Source organism: Vicia villosa, linkage group LG6 (genome assembly GCF_029867415.1).
Source record: "Vicia villosa cultivar HV-30 ecotype Madison, WI linkage group LG6, Vvil1.0, whole genome shotgun sequence".
NCBI classification, from domain to species: domain Eukaryota; kingdom Viridiplantae; phylum Streptophyta; class Magnoliopsida; order Fabales; family Fabaceae; genus Vicia; species Vicia villosa.
In genome coordinates this window covers 113,801,674-113,825,526 of record NC_081185.1, presented here as the reverse complement: position 1 = coordinate 113,825,526, position 23,853 = coordinate 113,801,674, and the positions used below count along the sequence as shown (strand labels likewise).

Here is a 23,853-nt window from a genome sequence, read left to right as displayed (position 1 = left end):
GATCTTTTGCAAACCCAAAACCAAAGTAACATTAACTCAAGACAACATAAACTATAGAACGGCAGTGATATCGCACCAATCCCTGAGGAAACGATAATCTAAAAGTACTCCAATATTCTTTCAACAACACCTAAACCTTAAAAAAACACAAAACCAATAACATGATCACAATCATCAAGCTACAAATTTTTTCCAATTTCATCATCTTCTTCAGTTGCCTTTGAATTTGATCAGTCTCCTTCTTTATCTCTTCAATTGACAATCTAACTTTGACAACATCCATTTGTAGGTCTTCAAATTTGTTCCCAAGCTTTTCCACCATATGTTGCATACAATGCCCATCTTTATCTACAACTTCCTCCAAATACCATTCGAAAAATCCACACCCAGGATTCACAGGTCCCTACATGTGCCATAGATTGATGTTAAATTACCATAAACTCGAAAAACCAACAATCTCTAAAAACTTAACATACCTTAAAATTGGGACATCCCCAAAATTGTCTTTCAAAAGTCTTCGTTGTCTTTGACTTTCGTAGGGTGGCTTTAGCTCCACAATGGCATACCACAACATTACATAGCAGATTCGCATTCCTACAATTCTCAGAATTCAAACTTTCATGGCTACCTGCTAAGATATGTGACGAACATTGAGACGACTTCATGTTTCTGCAAAACCCTAGCCCCCAGTTTCTTCCCAATCTCGAAAAACTGGAATCAAGCAAACCCTAACCCCTAATTTGTGAAGAATCTGGTAGAGGAAGAAGAATCTGGTTTAACCCTAGCCCCCAATTCCTTTTAACGAAGGAGAAGAGTACAGTAACGTCCACGTAAGATGCCACATAAGCTTCTACAAACGTCCGTTTGCCTGTGTTGGACGGAAATGACTCTTGTGCTACGTTTTTAATAGATAGGGGAGTTATTTGAACTTTTTAAAAATTATGGGACCAAAATGGACCCCGAGTTAAAGTTAGAGGACGAAAAAAGCTTTGAAGTTTTGAAAAAATTGAGTTCTTAATATAATTTTTTAACTTTATAAGTTTTGAAAAAAATTGATTTCTTAATATAATTTTTTTCAAAGATATCATTTTGATTGAATCGAATGGCTAGTTTAAAGAAGTGCTATATCAATTAAATTCAATTGCAATACGTAAACTCCTTGTTCGAAGAAAAGTATGAGTAAAGTTGATAGTTTTTTAAAACAAAATCCCACAGTTATAGGCGCTTTCCCGTCTTAGAGTGAAGCCATAACTGTAACTAAGGAGGTCACTGGGAAACAACAAGGGACCGAGATCTAATCCTGTGCGGCAATGCCTCACCGTAGCAACTCTACGCCACTCCCCTTAGTCGTCACCCTAAACTGCGTCGAAGATTGTTCCCTCGAACTCGATTCCCTCTCCGGCGTCGCCGCCGTCGAGCACGTTCCTCTCAGCCGTCTCTCCGATGGCAAGATCGAGTCCGCCGCTGCAGTTCTCCTTCATTCTCTCGCGTATCTCCCACGCGCAGCTCAGCGCCGGCTCCGCTCCTACCACCTCATCCTCTGTCTTGGCTCCGCCGACCGCTCCGTCGACTCCTCCCTCGCCGCTGACCTCGGTCTCCGTCTAATCCATGTGGACACCTCCCGTGCCGAGGAGATCGCTGACACCGTGATGGCGTTGTTCCTTGGTCTTCTCCGTCGCACTCACTTGCTCTCTCGCCACGCGCTTTCTGCGTCCGGTTGGTTAGGCTCCGTTCAGCCTCTCTGCCGAGGGATGCGGCGGTGCCGTGGTCTTGTTCTTGGGATCGTTGGTAGATCTGCTTCTGCTAGGGCTTTGGCTACTCGCAGCTTGGCTTTCAAAATGAGCGTCCTCTATTTCGATGTTCACTCGGTACTTTCTTCGTCAATCAGTTTGTTTTTCTTTCTTTTTTTAGTTGAGCAATTTTTATGGTTGAAAATTAAAATGTTAATTGGTATTTACATGATTTGATTTCGTGATTAACAAGTGATTAGTTACGACATTCTTCTCCTGTTGATGATATTGATTATCTTTTTGTTGAAAACAATTGAACAACTATTAGTTTTTGCGCAGTTTGGAGTTCTCGATTTACATATTAATTTAGAGAAATTGGAATGAGATACTCTGTTTCTAACATGAGCTAATTGCTTCATGTAATTGTAAATGTTATATTTGTTTTCAGATTTTTGTGCCCTATTATTTCTTTTGTTCCAACATGAATGTATGTTCTATTCATATGCAGTACTATGCACATTTGTGACACTATCAATCAGTGTTGTGAAATAGTGGTCATGGCGGCACCATGGCAGATTTTTGGTTCTCCCTCATGTTCAAATATGTGTAGGATGGTGACACCACTATGCCATATGCAGATATGGCAGTGCCGTATGTCGGGCTTTATTGCGGCATTTTGGCTCTCCGCCATCACTATCAATAGACCACTTGTAGCTTGATTTAGGGAAGAGGAAAACAAAGAAATATCTTACCCCTTATTTGAGCGTATTTTTTCGTAGAGAATAATATATGAATGTTATGATGAATTGAGAATATGATAACAACATAGATTGACTATTAAGAATTTATCTAAACCCTCTAAAGTTTTCCTCCAATACAATTTTTGAGGTCTCCGAAATTAGGGGGATTTTGTATTCAGAAGAAAAATAGACTTCACAAAGCCATCACCTTCCAAAGCACTCAAGTCCTTCCATTTCACCCATCCTTTTTTCAAACCCTCTCCTACTAAACTTCTAAATAAACCCTAATGGTATTTATTCAAGGAAGCTCATTATATCATGGGAATATGTACATTCTATGATTTTCTTAAGAAGTGTGCATAACCTTAAACAATATTTAATTTAAGAGGGATATAAGGACAATTTATCATGACTTGAACCAGGGACTTCTAGCCAAGTTCTGTGCAGACCAAATGCTAATCCTGAACAGATGACTGGATTTTATGATTTTGCCTAACTTTGTTTACAATCTTTGTCTCCCAGGGACAAGGAAAAATGAACTTCCCTCCGGCAGCACGGAAAATGGATACACTTAATGATTTACTTGCTGCAAGTGACCTTATATCGCTCCATTGTGCTCTAACAAATGAGACAATGCAGATTATTAGTGCGGAATGCCTTCAACATGTAAAGCCTGGTATGTATTTTATTTATATTTTAAAGATTTTCCTTTGAGTCTGTTGAATATTTTGGTTTGAATTCACTTCATGAATTTATTATCTTTGTAATTTTCAACAGGTGCTTTTCTTGTAAATACTGGTAGTAGTCAGCTTTTAGATGATTGTGCTTTAAAGCAGCTTTTGATTGATGGAACCATAGCTGGATGTGCTTTGGATGGCGCAGAAGGGCCTCAATGGATGGAAGCATGGGTATGGTAAATTTAGGTTTTGTATATCCATCAAAAGAACAACAAAACTATTCTCTAGGATCACTAACTAATAGCTACATCTCTTATTTTTTCACTGCGGTATAACCAATTTTATGCCAGCACATGCCTGCAGTTGTTGGGCATACATCCATCTATCCATAAGAAGAACAGAACTATTCTCTAGCTAGGATCACTAACTAATAACTACATGACTTATTTTTTTCACTGCGGTGTAACCAATTTTATGCCAGCACATGCCTGCAGTTGTTGCACATACATCCATCTATCCATCTATCTGTGTGATATTCATTGAACTTCTCATAGTAAAAGACACCTTCTCAGTGGCAGTTACAATGTTGATTTAAACATGCATACTGAACAATAACAAATGGCACCCTATCCCACCTAGAAAAATTTCAACAAAAAATGATTATAAGTAATGATGGTGTTCTAAGGTGAATATTGCTGGTACACCATAAACAGGACCTGGTATAAACTGATTTTAGAATGGAAAATGATAATCAGGATGGAAGTGTGTTTCTTTACAAAAGTTATACGAAATATCACATCACCTGTTGCTTTAAAATTTATATTTACCCTATTCAGTATTCATTATCTATGGTAATCCAGTAACCCTAGCCATTCACTAACCAGTTCTTGATTTTTTGTATGGAAAATTTAATACAAAATAGCATTACTATTTTTAGAGTTTTATAATTCTTCATTAAAGCAAGGATGGAATGAATGAGAAACTTTATTAGGAAAATATTGGTTTTGCAAAAGATTGACAATTTAATTGGAATATTGGTTTTGCAAAATATTTTTAACATTTGCTGGCCTCTATAGTATGTTGATTAGAATATCTCTGTTAATGTATATCAGTGAAGGTTTTAGTGTCTAGTTGCTTTTTTTTTTTGAAAGAGAAGCAGTTCTTAATTTAATTTAAAGGCGTGTTAAAAGTGTAATAATTATGCAAGTTTTTTAAAATGAAAAAGAAATCTAAAGAAAAACTACTTAAATGTTTTTCTCAAAAGTTTAACAGCTCTAAAAGAATACTGTATCATTGAATTGAATCACTTTTAAGCTTAAACAAATATGCCTAAAATAAAAAAGTAATATTAACATATATTACTGTATTTCTTTTTCAGGTTAAGGAGATGCCTAATGTTTTGATACTTCCTCGAAGTGCTGATTACAGTGAAGAGGTTTGGATGGAGATAAGGGAGAAAGCTATATCTATATTGCAGACATTCTTCATTGATGGAATTATTCCAAAGAATGCTCTGTCTGACGCAGAAGAAGAGAGTGAGGTGGATGATGAAAATGAACAATCTGATCAACAATACAAAGAAAATGCTCTACAAATTATTGTTAGAGAGCAATTAGATGATGTTTACTCAAATCCTGAAAGCTCCCAAAATAAAGTAGGTGAAGTCAAAGAGTCTTCATCCCAGCATCAGGTTTCAAGTTTGACTCTGAGTACATCTGCTCGATCTGAAGGAAGGCGCAGCAGGTCAAGTAAAAAGGCCAAAAAGAGGCATATCCGTCAAAAGTCTCAACAAAAATCAGATCCTTCTGCACTGGAGAAAGAGGGAACATCCCAGAGAGATGATACTGCTATGAGTGGCAGTGATCAAGCTTTGAGCTCCAGCTCTGAAGACTCAAGAAGTAGAAAGACTCCAGTAGAATCTATACAAGATCCGATTTCTACTCAAGCTCTAAAGTCAAGCGCAAGACTTAGTGGAAAATCTACTGAACTTTTGAAAGATGGATGTATTATTGCTCTGCATGCCACAGACCGCGCTGCATTTTATGTATCAAGGCAAAGAGTTAAAGGCGGAGGTTGGATCCTTGATTCCATGCCAGATGTGTCAAAAAGAGATCCTGCTGCACAGTTCCTTATAATCTTCAGAAATAAGGTTTGTTTGAAGGCTCCTTACACTTATCCTAGAAGCTTTTGGTCCAGCCTATATTTCATCAAGTATTTTAGACTTGTAAAAGGTGTCTTGATTTTTAAATTCAACTTTTAATGCATGTGCTTCAGGACACAATTGGCTTGCGATCTCTTGCTGCTGGTGGAAAATTATTACAGGTAATTGCATTATAATGCTTGGAGTTTTCAGTTTTGCTGTTTTTGAGTAGTATATTTTAGATGAAAGCTAAGATTGGGATACAACACTCCCTCTATTATTTATATCATTACATTGCTAATGCAGTTGATGCCTTCTCTTTGGGTATATACACGTTTTTGCAGATCAATAGAAGAATGGAGTTCGTATTTGCTAGTCATAGTTTTGATGTCTGGGAGAATTGGACATTGGAAAGTTCCATAGATGAATGGAGACTGGTGAACTGTAGAAACCCTTCTGTAAGTTCTCTTTGTTATCCTTTCAAATGGTTTCCCTGCTATCTACTGACTGTTTAAGGGCTTTGCATGTGTTGGAGACATATAGAACTATGTAGCACTGATTATAGAATATATGCTTTAAGGGCTTATTTTATGGTAGAAACTAATGGCTTCTGGAAACTGAAATGATAAACCACAACACAGGGAAGAAGAGCAGGAATTGATGTAATGATGTTTTTGTTTATTGATGATTTAGGGGACTTTTACCTTCCATGTTTCGGGTTTTCATTTTCACTTCAACTAATAAACACAAGGGAATACTTTTCCCACCATCTTCTTTTACAATTTTTGAAAACATAGCTAACATTAAATAAAAGTGAAATGCCAATGAACTTTCTATTTTTTAAAATGCATTTTTTTAGTTTTCTTTTCATTTTCTCTCTATCACATGTATTTACTAAACAAGTCTTCTCTCCTTGTTAGCAACTTAAAACAAACATAAGTCATTCTCAGAACATTACACTATGCATACACATACCTTAAATTGGTATTGGTTTCTTCATTATTCTATCTAAGTTTATCAAATGGATATGATGCTTTGTAACTTGAGAATTTGGTTTATAAATTTTCTGCTAATTGATTAATTTATCTGTGTTTCTTATAATATAAATACTAGGCTGTTTTGGATCATGTATACATTGAGGTATTGGCAACTTCAGATGAAGATGGAATAACACGTTGGATTGAAAACTTCTAACATGACAAAAGTTTGCTCTCCGAAGTCTTTGCTAGTGATTTTGGGTTTGTATTATACTAAAACAGAACAAGCTTAGTGTCACCTTGATCTTTCAAATGTATGTGAAAGATTGGAATGTAATTGTAGTAGTGTAGAGCATAAGTATTATTTTTTGTGCTTCTTTTTCTTTTATTTAAAAAATTCATTTGTTGAGGAACTTTGGTGATGAAATTTTGTTGGAGTGATGATGAAATTGATCCTTGTCCTTATATTTTATTTTGCAGTGTTTTTTAATCCCAAATCTCTGTTATTAGGTGCCTGAAAATCAAATCTGACACTAGGCTGTGTAGGGATTGATAACGGTTTTAGTTTGTACATATGTGAGCCCTATTTAGTGATGTTTTCTTCTCCTCTTTATAAGCACTTTCTAAATTATTAGTTGCTTTGTGTATTTTCTTACAAATATTATTAATTATTTAATAAAGAGTCTGAATAATTGATGGGCAATTTTGAAAAATTAGTAAGTTTAATATAGAACCAGTTACAAGTGATCATGAACAATTCATTGTTGTCATATTTACTTTCAAACAACAAATTTCTGTAAGTTCGATGAATCAAACTATTGCTAATAGAAGCATTAAGTTGAAGGTGTGCTTCGAGGTTAGCAAATAATGAAATATGTTACTTGATTATGAACAAGTCATTGTTGCTGTCAAATTTATTTTCAAACAACAAACTTCAGTCAAGTTTGATGAATCAAACTATTGCTAATAGAAGCATCAAGTTAAGGTGTTCTTTGAGTTATGCAAATAATGAAATATGTTATTATGCGACCGTGAACAAGTCGTTGTTGCTGTCAAATTTACTTTCAAACAAAGAATTTAAGTCAGGTTTGATGAATTAAACTATTGTTAAAAGAAGCATCAAGTTGAAGGTGTGCTTCGAGGCATGCAAATAAAGAAATATGTCCTTATGTGATCATGAAAAAGTCATTGTTGCTGTCAAATTTACTTTCAAACAATGTAAAAAATTGAAGAATCAAACTATTGCTAATAGTAGCGTCAAGTTGAAGGTGTATTGTGGTATGCAATTAACGAAATATGCCGTTACATCGCAAATTCCTGAGCAATTACTCTCAATTGCCGATTGCGATACTCAAACAGTAAATCCAGCTTATGTAAGTTGGGAAGAATGATTCTCTCTTATGCAGGGGGTTATTATCCACTACTTTCAACTATCTTCTCCTTCGTTTCATTGTTCTCGTCATTCATGGCAAGAGTGGAAAGAGATTCACTCGTATTCCTAACTAATCACCATGAAGAGATAAATACAAAGTACAGCTTCCCAACAGAGTTAAAACCATAGAATTATAGCCACTCATGACTTGGCTAAACTCAGATGATCAAAACATGATGAACATTAATATTCACAGTTGATATGATTAATCAAACCTTCAAACATTTGAAAGGCCTAACTAAAAATAAATGCTAACTGTGGTAATCCTAAGTTATGGCATCTGAGAAGTGATATAACTGCAAGAGAATAATATAACCAAATAATTTGTAGGAAACAATGAAATTGAAATAACAGAAAAGAAGCTGCCTTCTCATATGAGTGACAGCGGCATTCCAAAACTGATGCTACAATCATTGTTTCTTGCCAAAACCATTCAAGGATAAATTAAGTATTTAAAAATGTCTGTCTCTCATATATGCACCCCCTGCAATTCTTCCTCCCCAGACACTGCCTTAGCTGCCGTTTGTCTAAACTCGGAATTCCCACACTATATTAGCTCTTGGTGGTCTTCCTAACTCTGCAATCACACGCGCAAATGCATGTAAAAGAAGGAAAACACATTGAATATACTCTCAGTGTTTTCGTTAAATCAAAGGATATAATTCTGCTCCTATAGTTCCATCTACAAAATTATAAAATAGAACAACGAATATTAAGGAAAATCATGACATGAGGAGGTGAAAGACCTATTCTAATAAATCAATGTGACAATGTTGATCAGATCTGTTACTACTACTTATGATAATGCTGTTTTGAAATCATCTTGAAAATAAAATCAATCTAACCAATCATAAAAAAGAATATTCACAAAATTGATAATTAAGAAAACAACATATACAAATTAACATAACTACCAACATGTAAACGATGGAAGAGGAACTTACTTTCAGAAAAACTGAAACTAAGCTTTCAATATGGTCATTGGCTGTGCAAGAGATAGAATGAACAGTTCTATCATCAGTAGTTGTTGTAGTTGCAGTAATTTTTGTTCGCACTACTGTATTATTTCTCCTATTATAGAGAATTTCTTGGTCTTCTTGAAAGCATTTAAGTATAAGTGTATCACCATCCTTAGAAAGAAATAGTGGAACCAATTCAAAAAAAAACAACATATATTCACTATAGTCATAATGAATTTGAAGAGAGTGACAACTAATTTTAAGGAATTGAGACCAAGAATCTTCGACCCCAAATTTCTTCATCTGCCATATAATAAGTTCGGTTTCATAAGAAAAATAAGAAAAAGAAAGACAGTCTCCCAACACAGCAATAATTGGAGCTCTAGGTGGAACTTGATCAAATTCAGGAGGCAATGAGTACTGATTGTATGTCTCTGTCCTCAAATCAAACGAAACAATCAAAAACTGATCAGTAGTAATATACTTATAACTATTACAGCTGTAGTAAATTATATTATGAATGGCCAACCAGTTAATAGTGCTTTTGAAAGACACACCAGTTTTACAATAGTACAAGGGCTCAACAGGGAAAGTTTGAATATCTCTCCAAACATCATCACCCAAACATAGAATTTTGACCTCGCTTCTCCTTTTACGAAAAACGTAACGTGAGGCAAATATCTTATAAGTGCCTGTAGAGTTATCATAACCAAAGGTAAAATTGAAATAGCCATTATCGGCAGCGCAGCCGGGACGATTGTGAAATAAGCGTAAGAACCCTAATTTTGGCGATGTTGCCTGGGTGGCTGGGTTCCATAATCGGAACCAACACTCATAATACTCGCGGCCGTATGATTCACCACTTAAACAGATCAATCCATTGTAGGAACCAACTATATTAGAGCATCCTTTATGTTGGACCAAGTAGTAAGAGTCGACGGAAAGGTCGAACGAGGGATTCTCGAGTAAGCTGCTTACAGAGTAGGGAATGACACCGCATTCGTACTCACATTCATCATCACTATCATAGGGTGACTCGCCTTGGATATGTGTTTTATGTTCAGTGATGAGTAAGAAGTGAGGATTTTGTTTTGCTGATTTCTCCTGATGCAATTTAACAAAAGTGGGATCGGAAATTAGAGTATCCCAATTCTTGCTAACACATCTGAATCGAAGAACTGATTTCACTTTGAGAAGAGATAATACCTCATAAATGAGATCGTCAGAGATGAACAGCGGAGATGAAGACATAATAGTATATTCTACAAGCCTCTTCAATTATGTAATAATATAAATTATTTTTATCAGAAATTTATACCTATTTTGCCCCCTGCCATATAGGCGTCATTTAAAAAATCCCCCTGCAAAAAAAAAAAGTTGCAAGAATTCCCCTAACATTTTAAGATTCTCTCATTTTTTACCTTCGTCTTCGTCAGATCCAGTCATCCAAAATGCTTACGTGGCATGTATTTTTTTTATTTATTAAAACTTTTTAAATAAGCAAAATATGTTGGAAGTGGGAGTTGAACCCACTCCCTTCAATAAGAATTCCTTGCGCCTAACCACTAGGCTGGACAGATTACTTTGTTAATCAATTACTTTGAATTATATATATTATTAACGTTATTAAATTAATACTAAATAAATACTATATAAGTATATATTGAACATAAACTATATAAATATAAATGTTAACGTTAAATTAATTTACTATATATATACTATTGAACATAAACGTTAACGTTAAATTAATACTATATATATATACTATATAAGTATTTTGTTATTCAAATACTTTGAATGATATATACTATATATATACTATTCAAATTAATTTATTTTACTGTTAATGTTATTAATTAATATTTGTTTATATTAATTTAATTTAGTTTATATTTTCTAATTAATATTAGTTTAATTTAATTTAACGTTTATGATTATTTAATTTAATTTATTTAATATTATTTTACTATTAACATTATATTTAAGTTAATTAATTTAATTTATATTAACTTATATTTAAGTTAATTAATTTAATTTATATTAACGTTATATTTAAACAATTTATATTAATATTAATATTTAATTTAATTTACTATTAACGTTATTAATTAATATTAAAAAAATAGCAACAGTAAAATATAAACTATATAAGTATATATTGAACATAAACTATATAAGTATAAATGTTAACGTTAAATTAATTTACTATATATACTATTGAACATAAACGTTAACGTTAAATTAATACTATATATATACTATATAAGTATTTTGTTATTCAAATACTTTGAATGATATATACTATATATATACTATTCAAATTAATTTATTTTACTGTTAATGTTATTCATTAATATTTGTTTATATTAATTTAATTTAGTTTATATTTTCTAATTAATATTAGTTTAATTTAATTTAACGTTTATGATTATTTAATTTAATTTATTTAATATTATTTTACTATTAACATTATATTTAAGTTAATTAATTTAATTTATATTAATGTTATATTTAAACAATTTATATTAATATTTATATTTAATTTAATTTACTATTAACGTTATTAATTAATATTAAAAAAATAGCAACAGTAAAATATAAACTAAAATAGTAATAATTATAACAAAAATATAACGTTATTGTTTAAATTAATATAAAATGTTTAAATTAAATTAATTAACTTAAATATAACGTTAATAGTAAAATAATGTTAAATTAAATTAAACTAATATTAATTAGAAAATATAAACTAAATTAAATTAATATAACTAGTATATAATTAGTTGTATATAATTATTAATTAAATGCAAATAATAAGTTGAATACTATAAGAATATTTAAATTATATATCAGCTTTGAACTTGCAGCCTAGTGGTTAGGTGCTGCATCTTGTAGTGGAAGGGGGTGGGTTCAATTCCTACATCCAAGAAATTTTTAACATGTTTTCTTATATTAACCTATATTAACAAAAAATAAAAACAAAATAAAATACATGTGGCATTAAAATTAATAAATAAATAAAATAAAAAGCCACCTGGGCATCCACGTCATTAGAAACAATTAAAAAAATCAACATGTTTTCTTATATTAACCTATATTAACAAAAAATAAAAACAAAATAAAATACATGTGGCATTAAAATTAATAAATAAATAAAATAAAAAGCCACCTGGGCATCCACGTCATTAGAAACAATTAAAAACATCAAAAAAATACATGTCACGTAAGCATTTTGGATGACTGGATCTGACGAACGTTTAAAATGAGAGAATCTTCAAATGTTAGGGGAATTCTTGCAACTTTTTTTTTTGCAGGGGGTTTTTCAAATGTCGCCTATATGGCAGGGGGGAAAATAGGTATTAACCCTAAATTTTATGATATTTTTTTAAGTGCACTTTTGGTCCCCCTATTTTCATGTTTTTTAAGTTCTAATCCCCTTATTTTAAAACTTAACTTTTTGGTCCCTAATCTTTACTTCACTTGAGATTTTGTTGGTCCCCTTTCAATTTTGCATAGCTGGCAGTAATGACTTGGATTAAAAATTTATTTTAAATTATGTGACATTGGTGACTGGATTATTTTATTATTTAATATTATTTTTATTAACAAACAAATTAATTAATAATTATAATTATGTTTTTTTTAAATAATTATTTAAAATATTTATATGAAACTTTTTTGGCATAACCTTATTGGCCCACACAATAATATTTTAATTCATTTCAAGTTGGATGAAGTAGCTTTATAAACACTACACATTTTTATAAAACAAGCAATGTGGGACATTTTTTTTTGTTCTTTTCAAAACAAAACGTGCTATGGAGCATTACAAGCCTCATCCAACTAGCTAATACGCAGTCCATTAGTTCAGAAACAGAAGATAATGATGAAAATGATTTAAACTTAAAAACTGGTAGTTCATCAATGAAGCAACTAGGACCTCTACCTTTTTCAAGAATTTCATTATACTAGATTGGATTTTGGCAGCCGAATTTTTCTGTCCAAAGCAGCCATGTGAAAGGTTATGTATCAACAGCATCTTTGACATTACTCTCACTATGACAAAATGTTATTCTGATAAAGCCTTCACTTAATTTGGGCAGCATTTTACTTTGAGAAATACAAAGTTAGTAGGAAGATCAAGTACAACTGCATGCATATCTATTTGGGTTTCACCCTGACGCTTTACAGAATCCGATCGCTGTTCTATGTTAAGATTGCACCTGTCAATAAATATATTTTTCCCATCCTTCAAAGCTCTAGCTGCACTAGTTAGATTTACCATTTTCAATAGTGTCCTAAAGAAAAAGAAGAAAAGTACAACCAATGTTAGTATATTAATGGTTATTGGTTACACCACCATTGAAATAAAATAAAATAAAATATCGAAAGTATAAGATTAATTTATGAATGCAGTATAGTGAAAATGGAGAAATGAAGGATCTAGGTAGAAAAAATGGTGATGGTTTTTGTTTGATTGTTGGGATCGGCTACACGTGTTTAACTTACTTTTCAGAATAGACTATTTTCTCAAACCAATTTCTAACTCCATTGATGAACTACCACCTTTTAAGTTTAACCCATTTTCATCGTTATCTTCTATGTATCAGCTAGTTGGATGAGGCTTGTAGTGCTCCATAGCAGGTTTTGTTTTGAAAAGAAAAAAAAAAGTCCCACATTGCTTGTTTTAGAAAAATGTGTAGTGTTTATAAAGCAGCTACTTCATCCAACTTGAACTGAATTAAAATGATATTGTGTGGGTCAATAGGGTTAGTCAAAAAAGTTTCATATAAATATTTTAAATAACTATTTAAAAAAATTATTAATTAATTTGTTTGTAAATAAAAATAATATTAAATAATAAAATAATCCAGAATTAAAATGATATTGTGTGGGCCAATAGGGTTAGTCAAAAAAGTTTCATATAAATATTTTAAATAACTATTTAAAAAAATTATTAATTAATTTGTTTGTAAATAAAAATAATATTAAATAATAAAATAATCCAGTCACCAATGCCACATAATTTAAAATAAATTTTTAATCCAAGTCATTATTGCCAACTATGCAAAATTGAAGGGGACCAACAAAATACCAAGTGAAGTAAAGTTTAGGGACCAAAAAGTTGAGTTTTAAAATGGGGGATTAAAACTTAAAAAACATGAAAATAGGGGGACCAAAGGTGCATTTAAGCCTAATATAAATTATTTTTATCATAAATTTATACCGTAATTTATAGAAGCATGTAATTATGTAAATTTTATGATATTTTTTTAAAAAGGAAAAAGAAATAAAAATGGTAAATGCTGTCCAGTCAAAAATTTTATGTTATTTTACAAAAAATAATAATAAAGTAGATAAATAGTGTCTTTTCAAGAATTTTATATTATTTAACAACAACATTTAAAAGTATTAATAAGATAAATTTTTAGGTACCTATGATAAGTAGTTGGGTACCAGTACCTTTAGTGCAAATTAATTAAAAAATATAATTTATTTTAAAATAAAAATAATTTAAAATGTGACATGACAATAAATAACTTTGTTTGATTGAATAAGAGTATCAGTACCCAACTAAACTCAAAGGTACCGGAGTGTTCAACTAAAAATAATAGATAGTGTTTAGTCAAGAATTTTATGGTATTTAAAAAATATATAAAAGTTTTAAATACCATTTTTCCTCCTTCACTATTTCATCATTTTTATCAAAAACAAACCCAAATTATCTCCAAAACTTCCATCAATATCAATCCATTTTTCATCTCAAAATCAAGTTTCAAACGGTTGATCACGTTAAAGGGAGCATAGAAAGCTACAATTTGAGGTAAACATCACTCATTTTATCCTTTATTTCACTACATTGTTGCTTATTCAAGAGATGAAAACTCCGTCAGTTTGGAAGTTCATTTCCGAAATAAGTCACCTAACAAATTTCAGAAATGTCTTCCGAAATAATGTCTGGCAGAATTTAAAAAAAACAGTTTTGACCATTTTAGCATATTTTTGCATATGTTAGGTATGGTGCATCCGGACAACATTGTCGCCGATGACGTAGTAGTTCCGGAAGATGTCAACATTAATAACGAGCCGGTTAACGATGTTAAAGCCATGATCGATGCGGTGGATGTACGACAACAATTTACAAATGATAGGAGCTTCGCTTGTCGTGAACAATTACTTGATTGGGTTCGTAGTGAAGCTAGTAAACTTGGATTTGACATTGTTATATTAAGGTCCGACAATGGAAATAGTAGACGGAAAGCTTTTGTCGTTTTGAATTGCGAGAGGGGTGGAAGGTATGTACCAATAAACCGGGTGTTAAAACACGAAGACACGGGATCGAGAAAGTGTGGGTGTATGTTTAAGTTACGCATAACTCGGAGGATTGATGATTTGTGGCGTTTTAGCGTCATTTGTGGAATTCATAATCATGACTTGGAACCCAAGCTACACGGGCATCCAATGGCGTGTCGGTTGTCCTGCGAAGAGAAGAATGTTATTTTAGATTTATCGATAATCAAAGTGGCGCCGAGAAACATACTTGCTGATTTGAAGCGAAAAAACCGGATAGTATTTCAAATATCAAGTAAGTATACAATGACTTCGCATAGGGACATCTAGGGCCGACTTTATGAAAATCAAGAAAACTTTCAAAAAATTCATGATTCACTTGTTCCATCCGTAAGCGGTTAGCCCCGGTTTCGAAGTGGATGTCATTCCCCGATATGGGCCACCTAATAGTAAGTGCGTACGATCGTTTTTGTGTCGATTTGACGAGATTTGGATTTTCGGAGACATTTTTTCCGCTTCATAGTCGTCCGCCTTTGGACGCGTCTAGCCGCATCATTTGTATCGGGTATCTAAGATCGCGCCATTTTGTGCAAGTTTTTTTGAAAGCGGGGTGTCCTATACCGGCTACTTCTTGTGAGTGGACGACACATCACACAAGTGAGGCGGAGACTTGGCCGAATACGTTTGTTGAAAGAATGGCGGAGTTTGAAGAAATGATGAAGCAAGAGCGCAAGGAAAATAGAGAGCGGTCGAAGAACATACCGGTTTTAAATTTAAGCGCCACCGATTGGTTCGGCGAATTATAGTTTTTATCAGACCGTTTTTTGTTTGTAGTGACCGGTGCGTGTCATTTTTTGTATGTATTGTCGTTTATAATGTAAAATTAAACTGATTCAATACATATATAATGTAAGTATGTTTAATGTTGTCAATGTTTATGTTGTGCCTATCTTGATTTATTATGTGTATTTGTTATGGTTATCTCAAAACAGAATGCAATACACAAAATCTAATTTTTCACTTCTGTTTTTGCTAATTTCGGAAGATCATTTCCGAAATATAGCTATTTTTGGACTTATTTCGGAAGTTCATTTCTAAAACACCCACTGAATACAAGATAAGGTTTGTTGGGTCATTATTACTCCAATAAGTCCATAAATATAACACAATCTTTTTCATCATCATCAAACCACAAAACACCAATGACACAAACCCACCCCTACCTAGCATTTATCTACTTCACAAATGGCTACCCGATGCCGTTCCAATTCCGCTTCTTGCGCGACACGCTGTTCGCGGAATTGATAACGTCGCTCAACACTCTATTGCAATATCCGGAAAATCGGAAGGTTGTCAAGCTTGAGTACCGCTCGCCATCGCTTAACGACGAGGGAGACGTTCAGTTCACCCAATTCGAAGTCAAGAACGACGAAGATTTAGCGGTTTTGTGGACATCTTTCGACCGATTTTCTTCGAAGGGTCAGATCGAGTTAGATGCGAAACTTCAAAGATCGGGAGCCGACGTTATCAAAATGTTGACTCATCGTTAATTACCCGTGTTTAACAATATGTAATTTTAATTTTATGTAATGTGATGTTTGTAATCTTCATGCTTTAAATAAATCGAATCGTTGTCGTTTGTTATTTTTTTGTGTATCAGACATTATTTCGGAAGTACATTTCCGAATTCTTCCAAGGGGGTGAATTCGGAGATGCACTTCCAAATTCACCTATTTTTCTGGAAAATAACTTCATTTCGAAAGTACATTTCCGAAATCAGTTTTTTTCCAAAAAAACAAAGATGTCTTCGGAAGTGCATTTCCGAAACCATATTTTTTCTCATAAAAAGATGACTACGGAAATGCATTTCCGAAGTTTAAGAGCATTTTGGGGTTTTCGCCGCGGATGACCAAGAAGGTAGAGGGTCAGAAAAGAAATTCTCATTATTAAGTGATACAATTGTGATTGACCCCGATTCAATAGTGAGAACTACATTTCAATCACATGCAATTACTAATGGAAAAGTGTTGGAACTACTTGTTGCTATAACTCATCCTCGAGCAGACTATATCAATGGTGAAAACAAAAATAAACATATAACCAAATTATTTAAAGGTAGATTTACTATAGAGAATTTTTTTTAAAAACATAACCTAATTTTTTAAACAGTGGCGCCAAATGAAAACGATACTTTATATTTTCGTCACTATAGTCGTAGTCAATTTGAAGATTGTGATAACTAATTTTAAGAAACTAAGTCCAAGAATCTTGAACCCCAAATTTCTTCATCTGCCATATAATAAGATGGGTGTTGTGACAATAAGAAAAAGAAAGACAGACTCCCAACACACCAATAATTGGAGCTCTAGGTGGAACTTGAACAAATTCAGGAGGCAATAAGTATTGATTGTATGTCTTAGTCCTCAAATCAAGTGAAACAATAAAAAAATTATCAATAGTAAAATCCTTATAATCATTACCCATATGCCAAATTGCATTAGAAATGGCCAACTAGTTCAGAGTGCTTTTGAAAGACACACCAGTTTCACAAGTGGACAAAGAATCAATACGGAAACTTTGAACATTTCTCCAAATATTATCAGCCATACTTAGAATTCTGACATCACTGCCTTATAAGTGTCAGTTGAATTATCATAACCAAAGAAGAAATTGTAATGGCCATCATAAGAGGAAGGGAAGACGAAACTATTGTAAAATAAGCATAAGAATCCAAATTTTGGCGATGTCGTCCTGGTGGCTGGGTTCCATAACCAGAACCAGTACTCTTTATACTCACGGATGTTGGATTCACCAACCAAACATGTCAATCCATTACAGGAACCGATCATATTAGAACATTCTTTATGTTGCACCAAGTAGTAAGAGTCCACAGAAAGTGCGAACGAGGGATTATTGAGTAAGCTGCTTATAGAGTAGGGAATGACACCACATTCATACTCACATTCATCATCACTGCCATAGGGTGACTCACCTGGGATAAATGTTCTATGTTCACTGATGAGTAAGAAGTGAGGATTTTGTTTTGTTGATTTCTTGAGATGCAGTTTTACAAAAATAGGATCGGAAATGAGAGTATCCCAATGCTTGTTAACAGATCTGAATCGAACAACAGATTTGACATTAAGAAGAGATAAGACCTCGACAATGAGATCGTCAGAGATGAATAGCTGAGACGAAGACATGATTGTATATTCTACAAGCCCCTTGAATTTCGTAATAATATAAATTATTTTTATGAAAATTTATAATATATAGTACAAGCCTGTAATTATATAAATTTTATGGTATTTTTTTTAAAAAAAAGGTAAAAGTATTAAAAATAGTAAATAGTATCGGGTCAAGAATTATAGTATGTTGTTTTATAAGAAAAAGTAAAGGATTAAAAATGATAAATAATTTGGTAAATTCTTTGGTATCTTTAATGTAAATTATATTAAATTTATTTTAAAATAAAATAAAATAAAATAAATGACTTGACACTGAATCATAATATTTAATGAGAAAAGGGATGGTCCACTAACAGTGTAAATTATTTTTACACCATAAACCAATGATAATCATTTATCCCGCTAAGTCAGATTGTAAATTTTAAAATAATGTGATAATTTGACACTTTCAAATATTTTGATTTCATGCCCGTGTAATATTTTTTTACCCTGACAGTGCACTACCTTTAAACTCATATTTAATTGGTTAAAGATACTGGTACCCAATTAAATTAACGCTTAAATGCACTTTTGACCTCTCAAATTTCTCAATTGCTTGATTTTAGTCCTCCAAGTTTCAATTGCTTGATTTTGGTCTCCTAAGTTTTCTAATTGCTTAATTTTAGCCCCCTATATTTCAATTGCTTGATTTTGCCCTCTCAAGTTTGTCACCTTTTATCTTTGATTGTCTTCTAATGACATGTAGACTAAACTTCTCTTTTTATGAAAATTTATAATATATACAAGCATGTATATATGCATTGACAGTGTAAAATATTTTTACACTTTCAACCAATCACAACCATGTATTTGATTAAAACACAATTTTAATTTTAAAAAACTAATATGACATGGCAAGTATAAAGATTTTGATTGTATGTGTAAGTTAGTTTACACTATCACTGCATTACTTTTAAACTCTATAAATTTTAGGCTCAATTACTCTTTTAGTCCCGTAAGTTAATTTATTGTTGCAATGTAGTCACACAAATTTAAAACGTTTCATTAGCGTCCTTCAATCAGTCTCTGTTAGGCAGTTAAATCCATTTTGTCAAGTTTCATTGAAAAAATGTTAAAAAAGCTTATGTGGCATTTAGTAAATTGATGTGTCATTTTGTGATCCTTATTGTCACATTTTCTTTTATTTTTGCATATACTGATGTGTCACAGATAGTAACTTCATTACTTCAAGCATTCTCCTCATTTCCATCGTTTGTCCCAAAAACTCTAGCAGATGCGAAGAAACCCTCAGGCTGAAGACGAAGATTGTTTTCAGCATCTCATTTCCACGCTAAGGTACGTGGATCATCTCTCCATTTCGTTTTCATAGTTGTCGTTATAACCTTGTTGTTTACTCCGTAGTCTCACCTATTCCTTATTCGTTGTGATTAGGTCATGAGTGATCGATTTGATTGTGTTGTACATCAGGGGGGACAAATTCTTGCAGTAATTGGGAGGGATCTTAATGATCAAATGCTGCACATAGCATATGTTGTAGTTGAGGAAGAAACCAAAGATTCTTGGAGCTGGTTTTTGGATTTATTAACAATTGATTTGGGAGGTGTCACAATATGCAAGACATACACATTTATAAGTGATCAACAAAAGGTTAGTACTAATATATTTATAAGTTTATTTTGATATTGAATTATTTAGTTTTGTTCGTTCCAGTACTAACCTATATGATAACAGGGTTTATTACATGCTCTTGATGAGTTGCTACCATGAGTTGATCAAAAGTTTTGTGTTAGGTAAACATATTTGATTAAGTGCTAATGTATTTATTCCACCTTTTGAGTGCTAGGAAAAAGATTCTTAATGCTAATGTATTTATTCCACCTTTTGTGTAGACACTTATATAGCAATTTTAAGAAGAAGTTTTCTGGTGTCAAATTAAAGGAGTTGATGTGGAAGGCTGCATATGCAAGTCATCCAAATGCTTGGGAAAAAATTATGAGACAAATTAAAGATGAGAATCCAGATGCCTTTAAACACATTTGGAAGATCCCACCTAGGTTATGGAGTAAATCAATGTTTAAAAGTGGTCCAAAGTGTGACACTTTGGTGGATAACATGTCTGAAGCATTTAACTCTGTCTTTGTAACTGCAAGAGCCAAGCCCATTGTGATTATGCTTGAAGATATTAGGGTGTACATGATGGTGAGGTGGGAGTCTAACAGGAAAAGGATTGCCAAATATGATGATACTATTCTGCCCAATATCAGAAAGCAGTTGGCAAAACAATCTCAGCTGACTAACTATTGGATGGTTAGGTAATATGCTTTCTTTGAGGTTAGGCACATGAAGTAGATTGACTATGATGCTATTATGTCTTTTATTCCTTTATTTGTAACAGGCGTGCAGGTGAAGTAGACTATGAGGTTAGGCACATAACAATCATGGAAGAAAAGTATTATGTTAATCTGTCAAAGCATGAGTGTTCATGTAGAATGTGGATGCTGATTGGGCTACCATGCTGTCATGCATATGCATGTTTGAAGGATCAACGTTTAGAAGTAGATGACTTTGTTCCTTAGTATTACAAAAAAGAGTGCTATGAGGCATGTTATGCTCCAGTGATATATACAGTCAATGGAGCCACTCTCCTATAACCACCTCCTATAAAAAGACAACCTGGTAGACCCAAAAATAAAAGGAACAAAGAGGCTGGGGAACAAGTAAGAAGTGCAACACAACTTAAAAGGGCAAAGTTTGGTATCAAGTGTAATAGGTGCCATAAGGATGGCGACAACAAGGCCACTTGCAAGTTGCCACCAGCTAATATTTCTACTGGACCATCAACCCAAGCACCAACAACTGCTACATCAAGCCAACCAGCTGTGGCTACTACTCCATCAAGCCAACAACCAACTGTGGGCACTACTCCATCAAGCCAAGGGCCAGCTATTGCTTCTACACCAAGTGGAACTTCTGCTACACCTGTTACAACATCATCTCAGCAACCACCCAAAAAGAAAAAGAGACTTCAAAAGGATCCCAAAAAGCAAGGTACAAGCTAACCCTAAGTTTTAAATTTAGTTTGTTAACTGATGTAAATATATGACATTGGCTTATAAATGTTGACTGGTATATGTACCATGGCTTATAAATGCCACCTTTTTGTTTAATATGACTATGGCTTATAAATGCCACCTTTTGTGTACTATGACTATGGCTTATAAATGCCACCTTTTATGTACTATGAATGTCATCCTTTGTGTAGTAATACCATTTTTATGTACTCTGACTCATTTTAATTTAACTTACTTTTGCATAATTCATTTCAATTTAACTTAAGGGAAACAAAATAAATTAACTGATACATAACAATGAAAATGATTGAAATTAAACATCATAACTGATATTTCCCATAACACAGAAAACTGATACATATAATAAAAGAAAATTGTTACCAAAACAACATTACACACTAAGCTCATACAACTAAACAACTTAAAAGAAAATTGTTACAAAAACAACATTACACACTAAGCTCATTATTGAAAGAATTACAGTCACTTTCAACCATCCCCTAGTGTTGTTGATCTCTTTCCTCAATTTCTGAATTTTCTTCTTTTGCCTCTGGATCTTCAAATCCCTTTCATCAATAATGTCGTCCTCGAACCATTTGAAGAAGTTACAACCCTTACTCACATGGTTTCGAAAATTTCGGCACCCCCAAAACGTTTTTCCAAAATTCACACTATTCATGTCACCCATAGTACGCATAACACATTCATCTTAGCAAAAACATTCCTTCCTCTTATTTCTGCGAATGACATACGTTCCAATAGAATCACAACTTGACATTGGAGACAATAAGGAAAGAAGAAGATGAAAGAAGAAGATGAATACACCAAGGATTGAAGAGAAGACGAAGAATACGCTAAAAGAAGATGAATTTGACCAAGGGTTGAAGAGAAAACTAGAACCTTGAAACCCTAGATATAATAAAGTTATGTCGTTTGCTGACTCATGAAACAGGTGGCGTGCCACTGTGGCAATAAGAAACGGCGTAGATCTGGACTGACATAATGGGATCTAATGTGTTAACGGAGAAAATACTAAGGGATTAAACGTTACTTTTTTTACTTGTGGGACTAAATCGAAACTCGAAATTATCTTATGGGACTAGGGGACTATTTATGCCTTAATTTTATGGTATTTAAAAAAAAAGGTAAAAGTATTAAAAATAGTAAATAGTATCGAGTCAAGAACTATAGTATGTTGTTTTATAAAAAAAGTAAAGTATTAAAAATGATAAATAGTTTGGTAAATTCTTCCTTAAATCTAAGTTAGGTACCGATATCTTTAATATAAATTATATTAAATTTATTTTAAAATAAAATAAATGAAGTGACATTGAATCATAATATTTAATGAGAAAAGGGATATTCCATTAAAAATGTAAACTATTTTTACACTGTCAACCAATGTCGATCTGGTTAAGCTGGAAGAGATCCTTATCATCTCATCTATAAATATATATTAATTATTATTTATATAATTATTATATTATTATTAATTTTATTATTATTATATTTAATCTTAATGTAGGGTTAAATTAGTAAAGTTAATATAAATGTGTAGGGTCAAATTAGTAAAAATTAGAATTAGTGTAGATGTTTTGATTGGCTACATTTTGTGGTAAAACATTCATGTGTATTCTGTTGTCTTGACTAAGGTCATGACATGTGGTGTGTAGTGTTAAAGGTTATACAGGTTCTGGTTGTGTAAGCTAATACATGCTGTGAGTTGGATGTCATGCTCGACGTCATGACATCAGTGTTTGACAGCAGTAGCTGCTACATTTTCTATTCTATTTCTATTATGTTTCCTTATTTATCTCAGTCTTTATTTTGGGAAACTAAAGATTGTGCTGATTGTACATCAGTAATAGAACAAATCATGGGCTGTCTTTTTGGCACCCTGATATGTGAGAAGCAGAGAATTGAAGTGAAGAATACTGTTTGCTGTGATTTATGCAGAACAGGTACAACATCAAGATGTTCTATGGAATGTCACGACATGCTCTGTGACATCAGTATTTGACAGCAGTTACTGTTATATTTAGCTGTCACGCGCCTGCTGAGCTAGAATATAAAGATTCAGTAAGTACTCAAAAGATGCAGAATATTCTTTGGAATATTATGCAATCCTATGTGGCATAGGTTTAGAGATCAAGAGAATCAAGATTAGAATATTGGAGAATTATGCAGTTTCCAATTATGAAGATAAATTAGGAAACTTATGATTGAAGACCTTGTTTTTAGCAGAAAGTTTTCTGTGATTTGTAACAGCAAATAATGCTGTGATTGTAAGCCCAAGTCCAGTTGGGAATAGGTTATAAATAGGAAACTTTGTAACCTAGTTTATTAAGCTAGCCGGCGTTTAGAAAGATGTAACCATTAGGGTTAGCCGTGTAGGTGAACCTCCCGGTTTGTGGGAAGGTCACTGATTTGTGCCTCGAAGCCTGTAGGTAAGAGGTTTGTTTTATTCACTCAGAAGTTGTAAAGCAATGAGTGGAGTTGTGTGCTTGGAGGAAGCTTTGAAGCAACTCTAAGATATGTTTATTTGTGTGCTTTGAATGTTGGTAATTAAGCCGTCGATGCAGTGGCTGAGGTGTTGACTGCTAGACATCATTGCTATGATTGGGAGTGGAATGGAGATATTCCAT

At 32.9% G+C, this 23,853-nt stretch overlaps 3 protein-coding genes across 5 annotated transcripts; 1 reads left to right on the top strand and 2 right to left on the bottom strand.

Annotated features, from left to right (window-relative positions):
- Positions 1–1,140: 1,140 nt before the first annotated feature.
- LOC131609653 (C-terminal binding protein AN-like) lies at positions 1,141–6,736 on the top strand. The gene is made up of 7 exons (XM_058881424.1): positions 1,141–1,868; positions 2,993–3,146; positions 3,248–3,378; positions 4,526–5,296; positions 5,422–5,469; positions 5,632–5,745; positions 6,401–6,736. The coding sequence occupies exons 1-7, from the start codon at positions 1,311–1,313 to the stop codon at positions 6,479–6,481; spliced, it is 1,857 nt and encodes a 618-aa protein (XP_058737407.1). The 5' UTR covers positions 1,141–1,310; the 3' UTR covers positions 6,482–6,736.
- Positions 6,737–7,154: 418 nt separating this feature from the next.
- LOC131609654 (F-box/kelch-repeat protein At3g23880-like) lies at positions 7,155–9,915 on the bottom strand. 3 transcript variants are annotated; one of them, XM_058881427.1, is made up of 3 exons: positions 9,185–9,915; positions 8,641–9,089; positions 7,155–8,273 (listed from the first exon to the last, which is right to left on the bottom strand). In XM_058881427.1, exons 1-3 carry the CDS (start codon positions 9,387–9,389, stop codon positions 8,268–8,270), a joined length of 660 nt encoding a protein of 219 aa, XP_058737410.1. In that variant the 5' UTR covers positions 9,390–9,915; the 3' UTR covers positions 7,155–8,267. The 3 variants fall into 3 exon arrangements, with proteins under 3 accessions (XP_058737410.1, XP_058737409.1, XP_058737408.1); XM_058881426.1 differs by having other exon boundaries at positions 9,213–9,915; XM_058881425.1 differs by having other exon boundaries at positions 7,158–8,273; positions 8,641–9,915.
- Positions 9,916–17,558: 7,643 nt separating this feature from the next.
- LOC131614383 (F-box/kelch-repeat protein At3g06240-like) lies at positions 17,559–18,152 on the bottom strand. Its single transcript, XM_058885977.1, has one exon. It carries the CDS (start codon positions 18,150–18,152, stop codon positions 17,559–17,561), a length of 594 nt encoding a protein of 197 aa, XP_058741960.1.
- Positions 18,153–23,853: the final 5,701 nt, after the last annotated feature.

Excerpts from the sequence above, each read along its gene's own strand:
- LOC131609654 (XM_058881425.1), bottom strand. The coding sequence starts at position 9,906 with ATGTCTTCATCTCCGCTGTTCATCTCTGACGATCTCATTTATGAGGTA.
- LOC131614383 (XM_058885977.1), bottom strand. The coding sequence starts at position 18,152 with ATGTCTTCGTCTCAGCTATTCATCTCTGACGATCTCATTGTCGAGGTC.
- LOC131609653 (XM_058881424.1), top strand. The coding sequence starts at position 1,311 with ATGCCTCACCGTAGCAACTCTACGCCACTCCCCTTAGTCGTCACCCTA. Across the intron at positions 5,297-5,421 it reads TTATAATCTTCAGAAATAAG|GACACAATTGGCTTGCGATC; the intron begins GTTTGTTTGAAG and ends CATGTGCTTCAG. Across the intron at positions 5,470-5,631 it reads CTGGTGGAAAATTATTACAG|ATCAATAGAAGAATGGAGTT; the intron begins GTAATTGCATTA and ends ACGTTTTTGCAG.